Genomic DNA, 21,484 nt, shown 5'->3' with positions numbered 1-21,484 from the left:
TCTAGAAGATTGAGTAATTTTTGGTGTGAGGTTTCTGTGATTAGAGAATGGCGATGCCACACATCAATTAAAAGCCGGAGTCTTGATCTTTAATCTTAAATCTTAATCATTTATTAAGATTATGGCTAAGCTGATTGTGACCCACACCTGTGTTTCTGTCCACCCAAGGTAAGCTTTCAACCTATTATATAAGGATGATTTCATGTTTTTATTTCACACTAATGGAGGAAGAAGATTGCGGTTAATTTGTACTGCAGTGCAAAGTAGACAAAAATTGTTCAGCTCGTTTGTGGAGAAAGCCTGATGTCTGCCCCATAAATGCTTCCTGCAACATACAGCGTCTTTGTAATCCAATGATGACTATAAAGTTTATTCTTAGTCTCTTTAGTGTGGGTTGTTAACTGCTTTCTTTAATCTTCTCTTCTACTCAGCAGAAATCAGATCAAATTACCATTAGTCCATCCACAATGGTGTAAGAGTTGTGCTCCACATCCTGCCTTGTCAAAGTAAGTGCAATATTGCTTTCTTTCATTATTTAGTACTTTCTCTTTAGCCATCCAGTAGATGCACCCATGCAAAAATGATTTAACCATTATTGTAAACAGTGTACATGGTATAGTATTTAGGTCACTAGACAAGCAGTCAGAGACCTGCACTATTGATCCAGAAACAGGAGCTTGAAATGCACCATGCCAGCTGGGAATTTAAATCCAAGCACGTAAATCTGGAAGTAAAATGCTAATGTCAGTAATAGAGACTATGAAACTAATTGGATAGTTGTTTTGAAACAACCTAATTCACTAAGGTCTTTCAGGGTAGGAAATCTGCCATCATTACCCAGTCTGACCTATATGTGACTCCAGTTCCACCAATATGGTTGACTCTTAATTTCCTACTCCATTCGAGGCAATTAGGGATGGGCAGCAAACAGCAACATTGCAAATGATGTTCACATCTTGGGAAAAAAATATAATTTAAATTCCTGATAATTTTTTCCCCAAACAATAAAGACCAGGACATATTCGATGAAATGTTTTGCAGTGAAAAAGTTTCACCACGTCTCAATTCCAAATGACCAGCACCAATCCAGAGCCCTGTCCCTACCTCTAGATTCTCCAGACATAAGAAACAGCTTTTCAACATCCACCCTATCAAGCTCTCAAAATAACCTTGCCTAATATAAATTTTCCCTTTAAATCAAAGAGGTAAAGTTTAATGGGATAGAGTTTGAGTACAATTAATCTTTTTTTTTAATAATATCTGATTTGCTCTCGTGAGAGAGAATACAACACAATTTGGTACAAAGAATCCTTGCTCAGATTCAGTAAATGCTCTTTGATGTGGGTTTACAAATAGCAAATTGGTTAGCTGTACTGTTTGTACATACTGCTATATTCACAGCAATCTTTCTCATTAGAAACCAACTAGTTTATATGTTTCCAATGATAAAATTGATGCAGATTTTGTCTAACAAGAGAACAGTGTGCATAAAGCTGTTGGTTAGAGATTTATTAAGAGCTAGTGATTGTTGCTCATATCTTTCAAAATAGGAGTCTATCAACTGTAACCATATTGGGCTAGATCGTGCTTGATCTGACCAATTCCTTGCGCTCGCTGTTCATGTTACGGCTGCAGCTGCAACTGTTATGCCCCCACCGTTCGAAACATTGTCCAGGCTTGCTGGTCTTAGCCAAAGTGACCAGATCACAGGTGACACATCCTGAGGCCCTACCACTGTCAAACAATATTGTAGTGCTCTTAGATATCTTTAGTGATCAGACATTTTTTTTAAATGTCAAGAAATTGAATACATTAGTAAAAATGCTCTTTTGCACTTTAATGTTAGATTGTGTTATTATTCACTTCAAGAGGAATCATGCCACTGGAAAATTGGGCTAGGCGCTTCTGTCGCAATTCACCTGAACACATCTTGTGTTTTTTCTAGAGTCAGGCACTCGTCTAATTATGTCACTAATTGTGTGTGCCACACATTTTCTCCCTTGCTGACATAAATTGAATCTTCCAGGTGCAACTGCTGGTCATTCACGGTACAACTGGGAGCACAATATGCTGCTCTGCCGTATTGCAGTGTATTTAAAGGAACACTGCTAACATCAGAAAAACTGACAGAACAGCTTCAGGACTCAAAGTACTTTCCAAAGGTCATAGTGTGTTTAATATAATAGGGTGTGCTTTCTACTGGCATGATCATTCAATGGGTACTACAGTGGTGACACTGGCAGTGTCATTATGGCCTTGCAGAAGTTGGGGACACCTGCAAAGAAACTATTCTCCCAGTCTCCAGAAATATGTGATACCTGGACCTCTATGATGAACTGCATATTCATTTATCTCATCACTGAGACGGGTAAAATGCTGCAGGTCGATCTTTGGCCAAGCTTTTGTGCTTGGATTGCTTTCTCTGGAATAGGGGTTAGGAACGTGGGTAGGTTTGTGGTCAGAGCCAGGGTCTGGAGTACTTGTATATTTTCTGTTCCCATTAAACTCACTGGGTTTATCAGAAAATTCATTATGCTACTGTTAATATATAATAAAAGTGAAATAAGTGTGTTTGGGTATTTAATATCTGCTAGTCCTACACTTTCACAGGTAGACAGGGTGGTGAAAAAAGTGTTTAGCATACTGGCCTCCATCATTCAGGATATTGAATATAGGAGTTGGGACATTCATGTTGCCTTTGTATAAGTCACACTTGTAGTACTGTGTACAGTTTTGATCACCCTGTTACAGGAAAGATGTGGTTAAACTGGAAATAGTGCTGAGAAGATTTACGAGGATGTTGCCAGGACTAGAGGGCCTGAGTTATAGGGAGAGGTTGGCCAGGCTAGGTCTTTCGTTTTGGAATGTAGGAGAATGAGGGGCGACCTTACAGAAGTGTTTAAAATTATGAGGCATAGATATGGTAATAGTCTTTTCCCCAGGATAGGGGAGTCCAAAACTAGGGGGCATGGATTAAGTTGAGAGAGGAAAGATTTAAAAGGGACCTGAGGGGCAACTTTTTTTTTTACACACAGGGTGGTGAGTGTATGGAATGAGCTTCCAGAGGAAATGGTTGAGGCAGGTACAGTAGGATCATCCAAAGAGGAGTTGGATAGGTACATGCAAGGGCAGGCCTTGGAGGGAAACAGGCCAAATGCAGGAAATTGAGACTAGCTGGGTGGGCACTGTGGTTGTGCCAAAAGGCCTATATCTGTGCTATATCGCTCTAAAGTCCTCAGGGTCACTGCCCTTCTTAGGTGTATGTAAATGAAGTAGTGGAAAAATCAGGATCCCCGAGGGTGCCAAGGTAGCAATTCTGGGTATAAATCCTCAGTATAGTTTTCAATGTATTTTGGTCACTGTTAAGATTTTGTTTGTAGGAGATCTGACTTGGAATTAATGCTAAATGCAATATAGATTTTACCTTTTTTTGGCTGTGCTAAATCTAATTTCCAGACCAGTAATTTTACTTAAACACATTGAAGTGAGATAACTTAATGCATCACTGACAAAGGTCCAAACATTCTTTAGCCACTAATCCATTCAGCCATATTTCCAGTGAGGAACAGAGATAGGCTAAAGGTCAAGATGCAAACTTATTTCTATGAAATTGTTCTGTATCCTCAGTATTCCCTTAAATTCCAAGCAGACATGTTAACAGCTGGATGTCATGACAACACCTGAATTTATGAGGTAGATGAACTAAATAAGCTCAGAACTAATCCAACAGAAGTTCTTATTTCTAAAAAGGGTCTTTGTTATAATTTCAATCTCAGCTCAGTTCCTAGTGAGCAATTTCCCACTCAACAAGCAACTCTATAATTGATTATAAAATTGGCATTTTCACTGGGTTTGCACAACGGCATATACAAGAAATAGGGATGACCCCATATAGCAAATGTGTGCAAGATGGCTTAGTATACATTTGTTCTGAGGGTGTAGAGTTCTACTATTCATAATGTGATATTTTGCTGTCAATTAGAAATGTTCCTTGCATTATTTTGGCAGTTTATAGATCTGAAGCACTGTTTTAACACATACTTTTCTGTTAGATTTGATACAGGTCTGACATGTTCTATAATTGGAAGGCAAAGGTAACCTCAAACAACTGAAGAGCAGCTTTCCTTTTCCAGTATACAGGAGTCTGAAATGGAACATGATCTGGTACCCCTTAGAAACTAATGTAAATTGTGTGTAATGACTGAACTATGGTAGCTTGGAACAGGATGCCTTGAATTTCAGCTTTGCTTTTCAAGATTGTTTGTCAAACTTGACAAACAATGTAACCTTAATGCATGACCTAAATTATACAGTTAGAGGGATATTGTGTAAACTTTTGATTTTTTGGATCCATTTGATAAAAGTTCATTAGATGAACAATTTACTTTGAGTACTGTTAGCTATTTCTAGTGTTTTGCATAAGCTGTTTGTAGACATTTAGTGGAATACTAAAAACCTGTTTGTTAAATAATGGTTGCTTTTTACACAGGCTTAAAGGATTTAGATAGGTAGCCAATTGACCAACATTAATAATAAAATGAAAGTGAGATCTTTGTAGCACCTGTTTAATGGTTTAACAAGTAATAGTTTCTGTTAATTTGTAAATATTGCACTTAGCCCAAATGCTGTTTTTGGTTTTGAGTTGGGAGGGAGGAATAAAAGCGTTCTAATTACCAGCAAAACAGGGAAATCACGAAAGTGCCATTGGTTATTACTTAAATATGATAGAAAGTAACTGAGTTAATTTACTGGTAAGAATGTACATGTGTTGAGAATATACTTTTGCATTTGTTTATTAAATATTGAAAATACCTGTGAAATGGCTTTGATTTTAAATTGTTTAAACTTTATTCATGTCACAATGAGCAATATTTTAAGCAGGTTCTGTCACTATAAATAAATAAAATAACATTGCAAAATAAGTTGTTGATTCAAGCTTCTGAAGTTTTAATTGTATACAATTCAGTTGATTTTTAGGAAAAGTTAGAGATATTCTTAACTGAAAGCAGTTCACATGGTGCTGTTAACCTCAAAGAAATTTACTCACAAAGATCTAATTATCACTGGGGCATGGATTTACTCAATTCCAGCAGTGGTTATGGTAAATCACCAGTTCAAGATAATCCCTTCCAGTCTTCAAGCTTTCTACAGAATTCTCTAACAGGAAACCAGGAAGTAACAAGCATGTTTTATCACTGAGGCATGCCCATGCAGTTAAAGTAGAAAATGTACGAATAGATCAGTAAACCAAATTAAATAACTGAGGAAAATACAGAACTTGGATTAACAAAATAGCTATTCAGGAACTAGCCAAGTTGACTTATGGTTTAGAATGACATTAAAAATCTACTTGAACCTTATGTAACAGTTTTAGACTATTTTACAACTGGAATAATGTGTACCTTACTCATTAATTTACTGATGGAAAATCCTAAATTGTCAGCTTCACAGTGTAATGAAAACAAAAACTAGTTTGCTGTCATTATAACTAGAAAATCTTGGCTTTGTATACATAAAACTGAATAGCATTTGTACTATTTGCTTGTAAATGAAGGATCAGTAATGAATCTTAGTTAAACAGTCCTGACAAACTTGAGCATCAACTTCCAATGGTACTTGACTAACTCACCACAAGCTGGCGGTCACAACTTGGAATATGTTAGTGAGATAAAGCAAGCAAATCCCCACCTTCAGCTGTCTACCTTTTCCTGGTGGGTCAAAAATTCTTCCTTTAACTATGGAAAAACACCACTTTTGTACCAGAGACAAGTGTCAGTTCTTTGGCCCCCAGAGTGAGAAATTGTAGGCATCTGGATGTAGGAACAAGATGTACTAGTGGAGAACTTTTATTCGAGGCGAGGACTCCCTCACACTTTGTAGGCACTGGGAGATTTGCAATGGCATGGTGAGCTGCTGGTTGTATCAGTATATATTTAACATGTTAAACCATCTATTAAAGTTATTATAAAGTAGATAGCGCTATATATAGTAAAGCTATTATAACTGAAAACCAAACATGCTGAATGAGTTTCATCAAGTAACAAGTACAAGATAAATTACAAATAGACAGTATTCATGCCAAAGCTCAATATCTAAAATAAATCTCAATACTTTTTTACATCTGATCCAAACATTAAAATACATCTTCTTGTAAAGATAAGGTTTTACCACTTAAGACAGTATTTCATGTGACCAAATTAAAGTTTCATTTGCCTTCTATAAGATATAAAATAAGCATATTTTGTAACCTTTTGGAGACTGATATTTCTACACGCTCTCCTTTCATTCCACAAGATGGGCTAGAGTATCATTGCACTCACCACAAAATACTTAAGATCTTCATCTTTGAAGCTGTTTCCTAAACAAACATCTGCCAGTAAAAAGACTAATCAAATTATGCTTTTTAAATTGACAGCAAATCACTGCATACAATGAAAGTAATAGAGATTAATTTCTCTTGCCATTTTTTCAGATTAGTTCCCTAACACAGGAAATGAGACTGATTTATAATATCCTTTCTTCAACAGTAGCTCCATGCAGTGGCTATACTTTCGAGCAAATGGCAATGTTAACTAGAAAACATAAGAAAAGTTAATTTCAGTTTTAAGAACTGAAACTGGCAGGCTAATTATTTTGTATTCCTTTTCAACATGTAATTTTTGTTTCATAATCAAGTAAAGTTTGTATTAATCCTTATAAAACATTCCTTTGTAAAATACGATCAAAAATATTCACGCCATTATACCTTCTGATAGTTAATAAATATTTAATGTAAATAGCTATCTTACCTTAAAATTAATGAAAGCTTATCATCAACTCCCTCAGTAGAGAAAATAGCTTCCTGCCATTTGCAATCCCTTCATAATTTAATAAAAACCTGCCTGGAATTTGCAATTTCTAATCTGAGCCATAACAATTAACTAACTCTCTACTTTCAATCTGGCACCCAACATTACATCCTGTCACATATTCTCTGGAACATCACAAAGCCATTTTAAGCAAACACCAGAAAATCTTTGTACACTACTGAGTTCTCTTTTTTAATTATTCAAAAGATTATCTGCACAAACTCAACCTGCTTTTAGCAAACTAATTAGAATAAGACTTCTGTCACTGAGATTTTTTAAAATCAGTAGCCACTAACAATACTGCCAGAAAAAATATTCAAGACATAAAAGTTGTTTATTATAACTAGGAAAATGATCAATTTCACATTGAAATTAGATACTTATGCATTTAATTTTAAATCTATTATTCCATAGTTTCAGTTATAGTCTGCTCCAAACAAGTTTTTGTGAGCTATTGAGATAAACCATACTCTGGGGTATAGAAAATTCAGATGGCACAAACATTTCATTGGTCTGTTGTATACTTGCAAACAATCAGAGTCAAAAGCAGAAAAGGTAAACGAAAATCAAAACTCTTGGAAATGCGCACCAAGAGAGGGAAACAGAGTTAATGTTGAGGATGAGACCTGAAACAGTAATTCTGTTCCACACTCTCCATAGACTGTGCCTGACCTGTTGAATATTTCTGATATTTTGATTAAAAACAGCTTAAAGCTTGGTGGACAGCTTTGGAATAGTTTTGATGAGATGTCTCTACCACAGATGAATGACCACTGTTATTACCTCAGATAGTACTGCAAACAGCCACCTTATCTCAATCATTATGACCCATCCTCTCATCTATCATGAATTCCTTTCTTAATTTATTATGAGAGGATATTGTGTCCAACACACCAATCAAGATTAGGAGCTCACAAAATACATTGATTCTCTATTGTGCTATCGTTCGCAACAGGATGCAGCAGGACTTGTACTGCAGTTCTTTCGCGATAATGAAAATGACTTGGGGGAGATTAGGATTCCAAACCAAACTAAATTTCTTTTTAATAGTCAGATATCTATTACTTACTGTTAACCATTTAACCAGTTTGTCATGTGACTGTTTATGGTTCTTGAAGGCCTTTAGGTTTAGCAGTTTTGACACAAATGTTTCCGGTGTTATTTGTCCTGTCTTAAAATTTAAAAAAAAGGCATTATAAGATGCATATTAAATAAGAATCATTTAGTTAAATTGTTTTGTTAATATGGCAAAACAATATTTGTACACCTAACAAAGTCACTGAGATGAAATAAATAGTTGCCAATCAAAACACATTGCAGATTGTATGACCGATAATGTATTACCGTCTTTTAGTATCATATACATAATACCTAGAAATCTGGAACAGAAAATGTATAAAATCTCTTCACAACTGGCAGCAGATTCAACCACAGCATTCTGATTTATGGCAGAAGAAAATAGATTGATTTTTAAAAAAAATTATATCCTATTCAAAATCTCCCAAACCACTTTAAAATTAAGTGTGGTTTAAGCACCTCACTGAAGTAACGTTGGAAGCACAGTAGTCAATTTGTACACTGCAGGCTCCCACGAACAAACAAGATAATTTCACTTCTTGGAATGAGGATTAAATTTCTTAAATTTGTATGTTAAAAGTGACATTTTTACTCACTCATGTTTTTATATTGGATTTTTAGAGGCATTATGTAATGGGATCACATTGTGTTTTGTTTAGGAGCAAGTTTCAAACACAATTGCTTTCCTTCCCTACTTTCAGAATATTTCAGTCATTCATGTATATTTAACATTCGTATGATTTGAAGCAGGACCCTTACATTCAGCTCATCATGCCTGTGTAATGGTTGTCCACTCACTTCCTTCTCGTCTTTTCCCCCCAGAGCTTGGAAAAGCCTACTTTCCATATATACATGTAATTCGCTCCTTAATGAATCTACAACTAAACACCTTTACAATTGGCTGAGACTATCACAGCGTGCTGTGCAAGAAATTTTTTTTAGATCCGTGTTCTCTGCTCATGGCCCCAATGGAAGTAGTTCCCCCCACCCCCAGTCTACTTTACCAAACCTTTCTCCTCACTCCCAGTGGCTTGAAGATTTTTAATTTTTACTACTTAGTTGACAATGCCATAATGCAGTGTTATAAGTAAATGTAATTACCCCATTGGATTATGTTCACTGATGAATTTCAAATTTAAAGATAAAGTACAAAAAATTAATAACCAATGGTGATTGCCTCTTTCATATTGTCAAAACAGTACTAATATGCCATACCCAAAGAAAGTTTGCTAGGTGCAGTATTTCCCATGTTATTTGTCGAGGATCCTTCAAAGTATAAGAGTCCAAAATGATTCCGGTCAAAAAATGATTACATTCCCTGGCATAAAATATTTCTTCATATGATAAATTAAAGATGAGAGATGCTAAACCTATAAAAAGTTTAAAAAAAGTGTTTCTACCTTTTAAATTATTTTCAAATTATCTATACAAAGATACAGAAAAGCTCCAATAATCTGCTATACAATTATTCAGAAATCTCAATGGTTTGGCATCTGAATCACGAGGTAATGTTTCTCATGCTCCCCTTCCAACTCACCCGGTTTTCGTACTCTCTTTAAAGTTCACGAGGAAATTTATTATAATACTGTGGCACATCTTTAAAAAAATGAATTAAAATGTGTTGGTATATTAACATTAATAATATTCCATAGTCCAGAAAATCTGCTAATTTGGCACCGCCAACATCCTGAGTGTAGTAAATTATTGGAGTTTTACTGCCTATAGAGTCTTAGACATTAAAATAATCAAGGGATATGGGGTTAGTGCAGGCAAGTGGCACTGAAGTAAAAAGTCATCCATGAACTATTGAATGGTGAAGCAGGCAACAAAGGCCTACTCCTGCTTGTGTTCTATTGGAATTATGCATTCCAATTATCAAACTATTTATCAATGTTGCCATTGGAGATGCAACTTCAGGTTCTTCTCTGTCCCACTAAATTCCCTAGTCCTAGCCATTCTGAGAAAAAGCAAAGGTGCCTTCCAGCAGAGACAGGATATCTGAAAGATGTCACTCTCGTATTAACAATGATGAACGGGTTAAAGCAATGTAGTTAGGACTTTCAGGTGCCTCAGCTACAGTCAGTTTATTAGCATACACAAATCTGGGATCTAGGAGAGAACAGTGCTTTCAGTCTCTTGTACCTACTTTATAAAATAAAATGGAATATCCAAAAATCACTTCAGGTAAACAAGGCAAGGTTTTCCCATGGAATAAATAAGTACCTGAGATTTCGCTCTTTTCTGAGTGACCGAATTGTGCATCAGCTGTAGAAAAATATGCAAACTGGTAAATTGTGCTGAGAAATTTTTCAATTTAATGTAGCATACCCTTACTTTAAAATAGCATAATTGTAAATGAAAGTAAATTAGAAAATGACAAAGATGGTGAATCAGTAGGCACAACTTATATCCACATCAATAGGTGTAGCAGGCCAATTTAAAATATTCCTTTGTGCAAGGGCGTGTCCCTTTAAGTATTCTTTCCTAGAATAAATTATTGAAAGTCAGAGCACAGAAATAGCCTTGCAGCCCATCATTTCCATGCCAGCTCTTTGATCCTAGTTAGTTCCAGTTCTCAAGCCTTTCTCAGAAGCACTGCAATATTTTTTCCCTTCCAACTATTAATCCTATTCTCTTCTGTATGTTTCTTATGAATCCATCTCCACTGCACCTATAAGTACATTATAGATTGTTGCCCTCAGATGACTTGTGCTGCCATTCAATAAAATTGTCTGCTGATTGTTCTACTTCAAGTCACCTTTGCTCACTCAACCTACCCTTGTTATCCTGAATGTTTTAAAAAAATTCATGTCATCTCCGGTTATTTTGCTAGTTATCTTAAATCCTTGTCCTTTTGTTACCAGTCCTTCCTCTGTTGGGAAGTTTTTAAATAACTCTATCAATCATAACCAAGTAGTATAATATAGTCAGACAATTAGCTTTATCGTGCTAATTTGAAGTAGTGAACAAGTAAAGCATCCAACAGTTTAATCCACCAAACCAAAAATGGCAACTTTACCATAAATAATCTGAGAGCTCTATTGTACCTACGTCTGTAGAATACTTCATGTATAACACACTATCTGTGTAAAACTCCGAGTAGCCATCATTTCCCAGGAGGAGAGGATGGTGGACTTTTATAATGAATCCAGTGTTGTGTGGCCAACCATCAAAATGATTACAGTCCATTGATTTATCAAATTGTTTTCCTGTGACAAAAAAACATCAATTTGAAGATCAAGCATAGGGCGCAACACATTTACCAATATTAATCATTACAATTTGTTATGTCAACATTTTGCATTTAATTCTGTTATAACAAGTTACTAGATCCCTCCATGGATAAGATCTGATTGCATACACGTAAATCGCTGACTGTTCCAATGATATGCAAAGTTCTGATTTAAAACTGAAACACTCAAAAATTATCCCAAGGGCTTATAAATACCATTTATTCATTTGTTTTCAAAACTACACCACAGCTGCCAAACACACCTTTTCTACCAACTTTTGTGAGCTACGATGTTTCTGTTGTTATTCAACCTCATTTCTCACTGTGAGTGGCAAAGCAGAAATGGTGGAATCAGCAATGCAAGAATGAACAAACATCATTCATTTTTCAATCTGAAGCAAAAGTGGCAGCAAGTATCTTGCTCAGAGCTTTCGTAACAAGAGCATATGTTGGAAAACGCATTTATTCATAATAAAGAGATATTGTCCTGAGATACAGAAGAGCAAGGCTCCTTATAGAAATGCACTGTGATCTGTCCTGTGGTCTGGTCAACCTGTGTAAAGACTGGAGTGGGGCAATTTCCAAAAGAACTGATGGCCTTCTGGTTCAGTAGTGTTGATTTTCTCAGTTAACATTGCCAGAAAGGAAACTTACCCACCAGCTGTGGCAAACAAAGTGTTTTTCAATAATGGATGGAATATCATGGGCAGTTCTTTAATGGTTCCAGTATGGGAGGTCAATTTAACTACAGCTTAGTTTTTAGTTTCTCATAAATGAATAATGTATTTTCCTTGGTGGACATTCCTGTGATTTATGTACAGCATAGAAAAAGAACTTTTAACAAGTTAATATTTTGGTCTGAAAGAACCAGGAGTATATCAGCAGCAGCAGCTGCAGACCTCCTCACTGGCCCACTGGAAGAGGTCTAACATTGGCCTCATTAACTATCTCGGATCCCAAAAACGAAGAGTATCTGCCTAGACTTGCAAGAGAGAAATAAGGAGGGGAATGGAATTGATCTGAAGGCTGGTATAGACTCAAGGGGCTGAATGTCATAAAACACCAGAGCTATATGAAAATGTGTGTCAAGAGGATCTATTCCTTTACTTCAGTGTTAATATGTTATTTAAATTTACTGTTCACCTGAAGTGACAGATGGCACAGCATTGCCAGATCAGCTGACGTGGCAAACTCACTGCAAATATTAATCCAAGTTTGACATTCACCTTTTCAAAAGGGTCTTGAAGGCCTTTCAATCACATTCTCAATTCCACTAAACAACAAAATCCATTTCACACCACAGATATTTACCTGTTAATGACCTTTGCATTCAGCCCAGAAATATCCTCTTAACATACATGCAATTGAAGTTACACACAGTAAGATGTTTGTTTCTTTTCCCCCCACATCTATTTTAGTACAAAAGACAAACCACAGTAAAGGAAACACATCTATTCTCTCTCATATGCCCATTAACTCCTTCCCAATTCTCCTCCACCCACTGACACTAGGGGTAGTTTACCACAACTCATCAACCTGCCTATCAACATGACTGTGATGTGGAAGGAAAAGCACACATCACAGGGAGAATGTGCACATTCCACACAGACTGAAGGTCAGTATTGAATGCAGGTCACTGCAGCCATGAGGCAGCAGCACCACCTGCTGCTTCACTGTGCCACCCAAAATCATTAAACCGGACACTGAAAATCACTCTGTTAAAGTTTTGGTTATGGGAGAAATTTTCAGTAATCTATATTCTCCATCTATTTTAAGGAAAGAAATGTTTGCATTTCTCCTCTTTGCAAACAGAAATATACTGCTGTTGAGTGACCAGACTTGTGTTAAAGCTGTAATAAAAATGTACTGTATTCAGTTATCAGCATTATGAGGGAGTATCTTCTGGCAACCTCTGCTATAAAAGTTATTATAATGAAGTATGCGTCTCCAAAGCTACTACATCCTTTTTTTTAAATTACAAAATGTAATGGGACCAAATGTGCACAGTATTCCAGATATGGCCTCACCAATACTCTATACAACTGTAATAAAACCACATATTCTTAAACTCCAACCCTTTGCAATGAAGGCCAATATGCTCTTTGCTTCCTTAACTACTTGTTGGACCTGCCTTCTACTTTTGATTCATGTACTAGGACACCCAGATTCCTCTGAACTTCATTTATTTGCAGTTTCTCTCCATTTAGATATTCACCTTTTGATTCCTCTTACTGAAATGCATGACCTCGCAGTTCCTCACATTAAACTCCATTTGCCAGGTCTTCACCCAATCACTCAATCTTTGTATCCTCTTTGGCTATTCTCCAGTCCTCTGGGACCTCGCCTGTGGCTAATGTTCTTCCTTTGTTTAAGGGTAATATGGATAAATCCAGCAAATTATAAGCCAGTGAGCCTTACGTCAGTGGTAAGGAAATTAATGGAGAAGATTCTTAGGGGTATGATTTACTCACACCTGGCATGACACAGTAGTGTAGCGGTTAGTGCAACACTATTACAGCACCAGCGACCCGGGTTCGATTCCTGTCACTGTCTGTACATTCGCCCCGTTTCTGTGTGGGTTTCCTCCGGCTGCTCCAGTTTTCTCCCAGGTTCCAAAGACGTACAGGTTAGGAGTTGTGGGCATGCTATGTTGGCAGTGGAAGCGTGGTGACTCTTGCAGCTGCCTCCAGCACATTCTCAGTAACACAAAAAGATGCATTTCACTGTGTGTTTCAATGTACATGTGACTAATAAATAAATACCTTTTTTAAAAAAGCATGGACTTATAGTCAGCATGGCTTTCTATGGAGGTGAAGCAGATGATTGACGAGGGTAGGGCAGTGGATGTTGCCTGCATGGACTATAATAGAGCATTCAACAAGGTCCCTCATGGTAGGCTGATCCAGAAGTTTAAGGCACATGGGATCCATGTTGGAGGAATGTTATTCCAAGTGGAGGTCTGTAACCAGTGGTGTTCCACAGGGATCAGTGCTGGGACCTCTGTTGTTTGTGTTATATATTGGACGAAAATGTAGGTGGGATAATAAGTAAGTTTGCATACAAATTGGCAGAGTTGTGTACGGTGAACGAGGTTGTCAAAGGATACAGCAAGATTTACATCAATTGGAAACATGGGTAGAGAAATGGCAGATAGAGTTTAATCTGGACAAGCGCAAGGTGTTGCACTTTGGGAGGTCAAATGTAAGAGGGAAGTGGCAGGACCCTGAGGAGCATTGGTCCACTACAGCTTACTGACGCCTGACCTACATGTAGCCTGTACGTACGAACGAACATTCAGGAGACCGGCAGTATGGATTTGTCAGCTTCTGCGGGGCTGCAGGCATCTTCTGCCACCTGGGAACTTGGTTCACGGCCACATTTCAGGTAATGAACAGCTCACAGGAATAGAACCCTGCTGTAACCTGGGGATGACCTGCACAGAGGAATCTAGGGGTGCATGTCCATAGGTCCCTGAAAGTGGCAACACGTGGATAGGGTGGTAAAGAAGGCGTATTCCATTCTTGCTTTTATTGGTCAGGACATTGAGTATAAAAGTTGTCAAGTCACATTGCAGCTGTATAAAACTTTGCTTAGGCCACATTTGGAATATTGTGTGCAGCTCTGGTTGCCACATTTCAGGAAAGATGTGGAGGCTTTGCAGAAGGTACAGAAGAGGTTCACCAAGATGTTGCCTGGATTGGAAAGAATCAGCTACAAGGAGAGGTTGGACAAACTTGGATTATTTTCACTGAAGCATCAGAGGCTGAGGGGTGACCTGATAGAAGTATATAAAATTATGAGAGGCATCGATAGGGTAGAGTCTTTCTCTCAGGGTGCAATTGTTAAGTACTGGAAGGGGTAGGTTTAAGGTGAGAGGGTGACAGTTTAAAGGAGATTTACAAGGCAAGTTTTTACACACACAGCGGGAGGTGACTGGAACGTGCAGCTAGGGGAGGTGGCAGAAGCAGATACGATAACAACATTTACGAGACATTTAGACACACAGGAACAGGCAGGGAATGGAGGAATACAGACCATGTGTGCGCAGAAAGGATTAGTTTAACTTGGCATCATGGTCAGCACAGATATTGTGGACTGAAGAGCCTGTTCCTGTGCTGTACTGTTGTATGTTCTATCGAAACCCTGTTACAGAATCACACTGTTCTCATCACAACATGCCCCTCCCCTTATTTTCATGTCAGCAGCAAACTTGGAAACCTTACATTTTTTTCCCTCTTCCAAGTCGCTTATATAAATAGTAAACTTATTGAGAGCCAAGAACTGATCCCTAGGGTACTCCATGAGTTGCATCCCTCCAGCTTGAAAAGAACCTATTTACTTCCAGCTCTTTGTATTCTACGTGACAGTTTTCAATCCACACTAACATAGTTCCTCCTATATCCTCTTTATGCACCAGGCTCTTATGTGGGTACCTTGTCAAATGCCTTTTGAAGCAAAAAAAAATGGAATCCTTCTTTCTAACTGGGATAAATTCCTCAGTGTTATGAACCAGCTGTTTGAATATCTGCCACTGTTGATCTGCCTCTTGGCTTATTTTCCCAGTCCACCCTGGACAAGCTCACCTTCATACCATTATAATTGTACTTGTTTGAGTGGAAGACAGTGGTTTTGGTCCTATGGTGTTCACCCTCAAACTGCATCTGGATTTCCTGAAGGATCTTTAACCACAACATTTGTTATTATCCTTCCTTAGTATTCATGACCACATCTAAAACAGCCTGTTCCCAGCATTTTCTGTAACATACTGTTCTAAGAAGCAATCCCTGACGCACTCCACAATTCTTCTTTTCTGATACCTGCAGTCTGATTCATCCCAATCAAAATGCAGGTTAAAAACTTCCAAGGCAATTGCAACTCCGTTCAAATGTGCCCTAGATATTATTCTTATCCTGTTGCCAGACCAAATTTAAGTTTTGCTGCAGAATGATGTGGATGTTTTAAAAAATTCAGTATTAAATTATTCCCTAAATATTATGTTTCTGAAGTGGAAGAGCCAATCTTCTTTATCTTTCCTTTCCTGAACCCATTCCAAGGACTAGGGACTTTTTTTTGATACCTCACCCAACACATAGTTGGGTTCAAGTCAGAAAGCCAGACTCTTAGACCTTTTATCCAGTTGTCTGTTAACACTCTGCGCAGAAGATGCATTTCACTGTGTTTCAATGTACATGTGACTAATAAAGATATCTTACGAGTTGGCCCAGAAAATCCTGAGAACTTAGAACTTTTTGATCTCTGATCTGACTTGAGTTGGCCTTTGGTCCAGATTCCAGGGTCTAAGAAATTACTTGAGCTATTAAATGTGGCTGTAATGTTTTACCTTTAGAACCAGGATCGGACAAAAATCCAGCTCGCTCAGTGCTACTATTCTTCCATCCATTAACAAGCGAAATTAATTTATCTATCGACGTCATTGTTTCAGTCTGTCCATTATGATGTGGTTTGGCTGTTCGTTTTTGAGGTGGACTTACTGAATCTTCCAAACATACTTCATTGCCTGAAGCACAAGAACCCACAGTAACTTGCTTCCATCCAAGAATTGTATTTAATTTACTTTTTCTTGCTTTACGGGGTGAAAGAGTTGGATTGTAACTTCTAGAAGCTGGGCTCATGGACACAATTTTTGTCTGAGTTGTCTTATTACTCCAGTTCAAATTGATTATTCTGCATTGATCTATTTCGGTATTGGCATGCTCCTGAGAAGGGGTAAGAAAAAAAAGTTATTTAATGACTTTTGGTAAGAAATTCAGTAAATTACTACATATAATTGTTGTAATATAACACATTTAATTAAACAGGTTTGATGGATTCAAATTGAAATACAAAAGCACTCTTAAGAATCACAGTATTCACAGAGTCAGAAAGGTTACAACACGAAGCCAGGCTATTCAGCCCACTGAGACCATGCCAGCATGATGCAATTAAAACTCCCTGCCTGCTCCCTATTAATCCTTCCACCGATGGGACAAGTTTCTTACCATCTCCTCTGCCAAGACCCTTCATGATTTTAAATAACTCCATCAATTATGCTCTCAACCTCCTCTTCCAAGAAAATCAACCCATCTTCCCCAGTTTATCCAAGTAAATTAAGGGTCTCATCCCTGAAGTCATTTCAGTAACCTTTCCTGCACCCTTCCCAAGGTGTTCAGATCTTCCTTAAAGCGTGGTGCCCAAATTTGGGCACAGTACTCTCGTTGCGGCTGAACCAGTGTTTTGTAAAGATTCATCATGACTTCCTTTATACACAAGTCCAGGATACCAGTTTTTTTTAAAAACTATATCCCTGATCTGTCAAGAAAAGGGAATAGTAATGTAAAGCGTAGGAAGCTAGGATCAAACAGAGCACTTGAGGATTATAAAGAAGCCAGAAAGGAACTCAAGAAGGGAATTAGGAAAGCCAGGAGGGGCCATGAAAAGACCTTGGCAAGTACAATTAAAGAGATTCCCAAGGCATTCTAATACATACATCAAGAGCAAGAGGATAACTAGGGAGAGGGTAGGACCACTCAAGGATAAAGGAGGGAACATGTGCTTGGAAGTGGAGGATGTGGGTGAGGTCCTTAATGAGTACTTTGCATCAGTATTTACCAAGGAGAAGGATGTAGAGAATAGAGAAATCAGTGTGGAGCATGCTAATATGCTTGGGCATTTCAAGATAAAAGGGGAGGTAGTGTCAGGTCTCTTAAAGAGTATTAAGATGGATAAGTCCCCAGATATACCCCAGGTTATTGAGAGAGGCAGGAGATGAGATTGCGAGAGCCTTGACCAATATCTTCGTGTCCTCTCCAGCCACAAAGTGAGGTCCCAGAGGACTAGCGAGTAGCCAATGTTGTTCCATTATGCAAGAAGAGAAACAGGGAAAATCCTGGTAACTATAGACTGGTGAGTCTCATGTCAGTGGTAGGGAAGTTACTGGAGAGGATTCTTAGGGATAAGATTTATGAATAGTTAGAAAACCATTGCTGAATTAGGGTCAGTCATCATGGCTTTGTGCAGGCCAAGTCGTGCCTTACTAACTTGATTGAGTTTTTTGACGAGGTGATGAGGGTGATTGACGAAGGTAGAGCAGTGGATGTTGTCTACATGATTTCACTAAGGTGTTTGACAAGGTCCCTCATGGAAGGCTCATCCAGAAGATTAAGATGCATGGGATCCAAGGTGAATTGCCATTTGGATTCAGAACTGGCTTGCCTGTAGAAGACAGAGGGTAGTGGTCGATGGAACTTATTCTAGCTGGAGGTCTGTGTCTAGTGGTGTTCCTCAGAGATCCGTACTGGGACCTCTGCTGTTTGTGATGTATATAAATGATCTGGATGAAAATGTAAGTGGGTGGGTTACTAAGTTTGCAGATGATACGAAGATGATGGTGCTGTGGATAGTGTAGAAGACTGGCAAAGGATACAGCGGGATACAGATCAATTACAGATATTGGGCAGAGAAATGGCAGATGGAGTTCAACCCAGCCAAATGTGAAGCATTGCACCTTGGGAGATCAAATGTAAAGAGACAGTTAATGGAAAGACCCTTAACAGTGTTGATGAGCAGAGGGAGCTTGGGGTCCAAGTTCATAGCTCCCTGAAAGTGGCTACACAGGTCGATAGGGCAGTAAAGGTGGCAAATGGCATACTTGACTTTATTAGTCAAGGCACTGAGTTTAAGAGTCAGGAAGTTATGCTGCAGCTTTATAAAGCTTTAGTTAGGCCGCATCTGGAGTATTGCATTCAGTTCTGGTTGCCACGTTATAGGAAGGATGTCGAAGCTTTGGAGAGGGTGCAGAAGAGGCTTACCAAGATGCTGCCTGGATTAGAGGGTATGTGCTATGAGGATCGGTCAGACAAACTTGGGTTGTTCTCTCTGGAGTGGCAGAGGCTGAGGGGAGATCTGATAGCAGTTTATAATATTATGAGAGGCATAAATAGATTTGACAGCCAGTATCTTTTCCCCAGGGCTGAAATGTCTAATACCAGAGGACATGGTGATAGGGGGCAAGTTCAAAGGAGATGTGTGGGGCAAGTTTTTTTTTTAAAAGCACAGAGTGATGGGTGCCTGAAATGCATTGCCTGGGGTGGTGGTGGACGCAAATACGATGGGGGTGTTCAAGAAGCTCTTAGATAGGCACTTGAATGTGAGGGAAATGGTAGGATATGGACATTGTGTAGGCAAAAGGGATTAGTTTAGTTGGGCATTTTATTACTAATGTAATTGGTTTGGCACAACATTGTGGGCCGAAGGGCCTGTTCCTGTGCTGTACTGTTATATGGTCTATGTTCTGTGCCTAGCCACTTATACTCCTATATCACTGTTTCTCTATCCCTTTCAAAATTGTGACTGTCATGTATCCACCCCTTTCTCCATCTCATCTACATTCCCTTGACAATAATTATTATGCTTTCAAGTTTTTACTTCAAATTTGGAAACTGTGCCCTGTACAAAGTCTGTTCTTTTAAAAATCTGTAAAATTCAAGAACAATTCAAAGACAGTATGCAAGATTTCAGGAAACTTATTTTGTCCTCATTTGTATCGTGGGCACAGAATGTTCAGTGGATGGAGGAAACTTCATTTTCCAAGCTCAAGAGTGGTTCAGTAACAACCCACTGATTTGACCAGCAGAGTCCTGAAGGTCATAAATGCTGGACTGGGTCTGTAGCAGTTGGCCAGTAAAGCAATATGAAAAGATAAACCCATTTGATCTTCTTCTCATCTCTACCTATTGCAGATGCATCTATGACAGCACTGGGTGTGAATCCATTTGAAGTCCTGATCTCATACCAAGGACAACCTCCGTCAAGTTATGTGGCACTATCATGCCAATAGGTTTTGCAGTTCTAACTAGGTTTCCACGTACTCCACCACAACCTGTGTCCTCTCGCTCCTCACTCCACCATTACCATTAAGTGAGTGAATCAACATTGGTTCAGCACATGACAGAGAAGGTCTGCCAGGAGCAGCACCCAGCATACCTAAAATGAGGTGCTCATCTGCCAAAGCTACAACACAGGACTCGTGCTGGCCAAACATCACAAGCAGCAGATAAGGTTATGCATTTCCACAAGCCAGATCAAAGCTCTCCAATCCTACTACATCTATTTCTGAATGATGGTGGACAAATAAACAGCTAATGGAAAGCAGCAGCTCCACCATGGATTACACCCAATGGCCAAGTCAACAATACAGTTTGAACCATGCTCAGATGGACGTACTGCGTAGATGAATTACACTGGTTTCCTCCAAGGTCTTCACCATTAGATTAACTACTTCAAATTCGGTGTGTAGTCAGGGAACAAGAGGGTGTGACTGTGAGTGAGGCAGGTGGGGGGGGGTCCAAGAGGTAGTGCTGGAGGAAACTCAGCCCTTTAACTTCTCCAACAGGTCTGAGATTCTTGCCCCCTATGCGGATGAGAGTGGGGGCTGTAGGAAGGATGAGCAACCGAACCGTGGCACGGTGGTTCAGGGAGCCATTCAAGAGGGGGCAGAGAAATGTAGTTGTAATTGGGGATAGTATAGTCAGGGGAATGGACACAATTCTCTGTTGCAAGGATCAAGAGACCCAAAGGCTGTGTTGCCTGCCTGGTGCCTGGGTTCGTGACATCTCATATGACCTGCAGAGGAATTTGGAATGGGAGGGGAAGATCCAGTTGTTGTGGCCCACGTGGGTACCAAAAACATAGGTAGAACAAGAGGTTCTGCTGAGCGAATTTGAGCAGCTTGAGACTAAATTAAAAAGCAGAAGCAAAAAGGTAATAATCTCTGGATTGCTACCTGAGCCACGTACAGATCGGCACAGGGACAATAAGATTGGAGAGTTAAATGCGTGGCACAAAGGTTGGTGTGGGAGAAGTGGGTTTGAATTCGTGGGACATTGGCAACAGTATTGGGGATGGAGGGAGCTGTTCCGATGGGACAGGCTCCACCTGAACCACTCTGGGACTAGGGTCCTGGCCAATTGCATAACTAGGGCTATGGATAGGGTTTTAAACTAAATAGTTGAAAGGGGGGGGGGGGCAGTGGGTTCAACAGATTGGAGAAGTATGGATAAAGTAAAAGGGTAAGAGTGCAGGAGAGGTTACTGAAGTCTTCAGAATAAAGAATAAGACAGTAAGTTTAAAAAGGGATAAGGATGTAATTACAGGCAATATGGAGACAAATTTGAGAAGAATACGGGACTGAAAGTGTTGTATTTGAATGCACACAATATACAAAATAAGGTAGATGAGCTCGTAACACAGTTAGGAATTGGCAGATATGACGTTGTGGGCATCACAGAGTCGTGGTTGAAAAGTTCACAGCTGGGAGCTAAACATTCCA

General features: G+C 38.8%; 2 protein-coding genes across 2 annotated transcripts in view; one reads left to right on the top strand and one right to left on the bottom strand.

The window, feature by feature from the left end:
• plekhg4 (pleckstrin homology domain containing, family G (with RhoGef domain) member 4) overlaps nucleotides 1-4,870 on the top strand; it is a 103,697-nt gene extending 98,827 nt beyond the window's left edge. The window contains exons 24-25 of the mRNA XM_052028712.1: nucleotides 435-506; nucleotides 4,053-4,870. Of these exons, the coding sequence (XP_051884672.1) occupies nucleotides 435-476 (42 nt within the window). The 3' untranslated portion in view covers nucleotides 477-506; nucleotides 4,053-4,870. The remainder of the gene's footprint in view (nucleotides 1-434; nucleotides 507-4,052) is intronic.
• Nucleotides 4,871-6,124: 1,254 nt separating this feature from the next.
• The window catches only part of LOC127577365 (BTB/POZ domain-containing protein KCTD19-like), a 54,573-nt gene continuing 39,213 nt past the window's right edge, over nucleotides 6,125-21,484 (bottom strand). The window contains exons 12-16 of the mRNA XM_052028513.1: nucleotides 16,499-16,874; nucleotides 10,977-11,134; nucleotides 10,149-10,190; nucleotides 7,918-8,019; nucleotides 6,125-6,572 (exon numbers count right to left, since the gene is read on the bottom strand). Of these exons, the coding sequence (XP_051884473.1) occupies nucleotides 6,474-6,572; nucleotides 7,918-8,019; nucleotides 10,149-10,190; nucleotides 10,977-11,134; nucleotides 16,499-16,874 (777 nt within the window). The 3' untranslated portion in view covers nucleotides 6,125-6,473. The remainder of the gene's footprint in view (nucleotides 6,573-7,917; nucleotides 8,020-10,148; nucleotides 10,191-10,976; nucleotides 11,135-16,498; nucleotides 16,875-21,484) is intronic.

The sequence above is a fragment of the Pristis pectinata genome, chromosome 13 (assembly GCF_009764475.1).
Source record: "Pristis pectinata isolate sPriPec2 chromosome 13, sPriPec2.1.pri, whole genome shotgun sequence".
Taxonomy (NCBI): Eukaryota; Metazoa; Chordata; class Chondrichthyes; order Rhinopristiformes; family Pristidae; genus Pristis; species Pristis pectinata.
The sequence above is the reverse complement of the archived record's forward strand: the minus strand, read 5'-3'. Positions and strand labels throughout refer to the sequence as shown.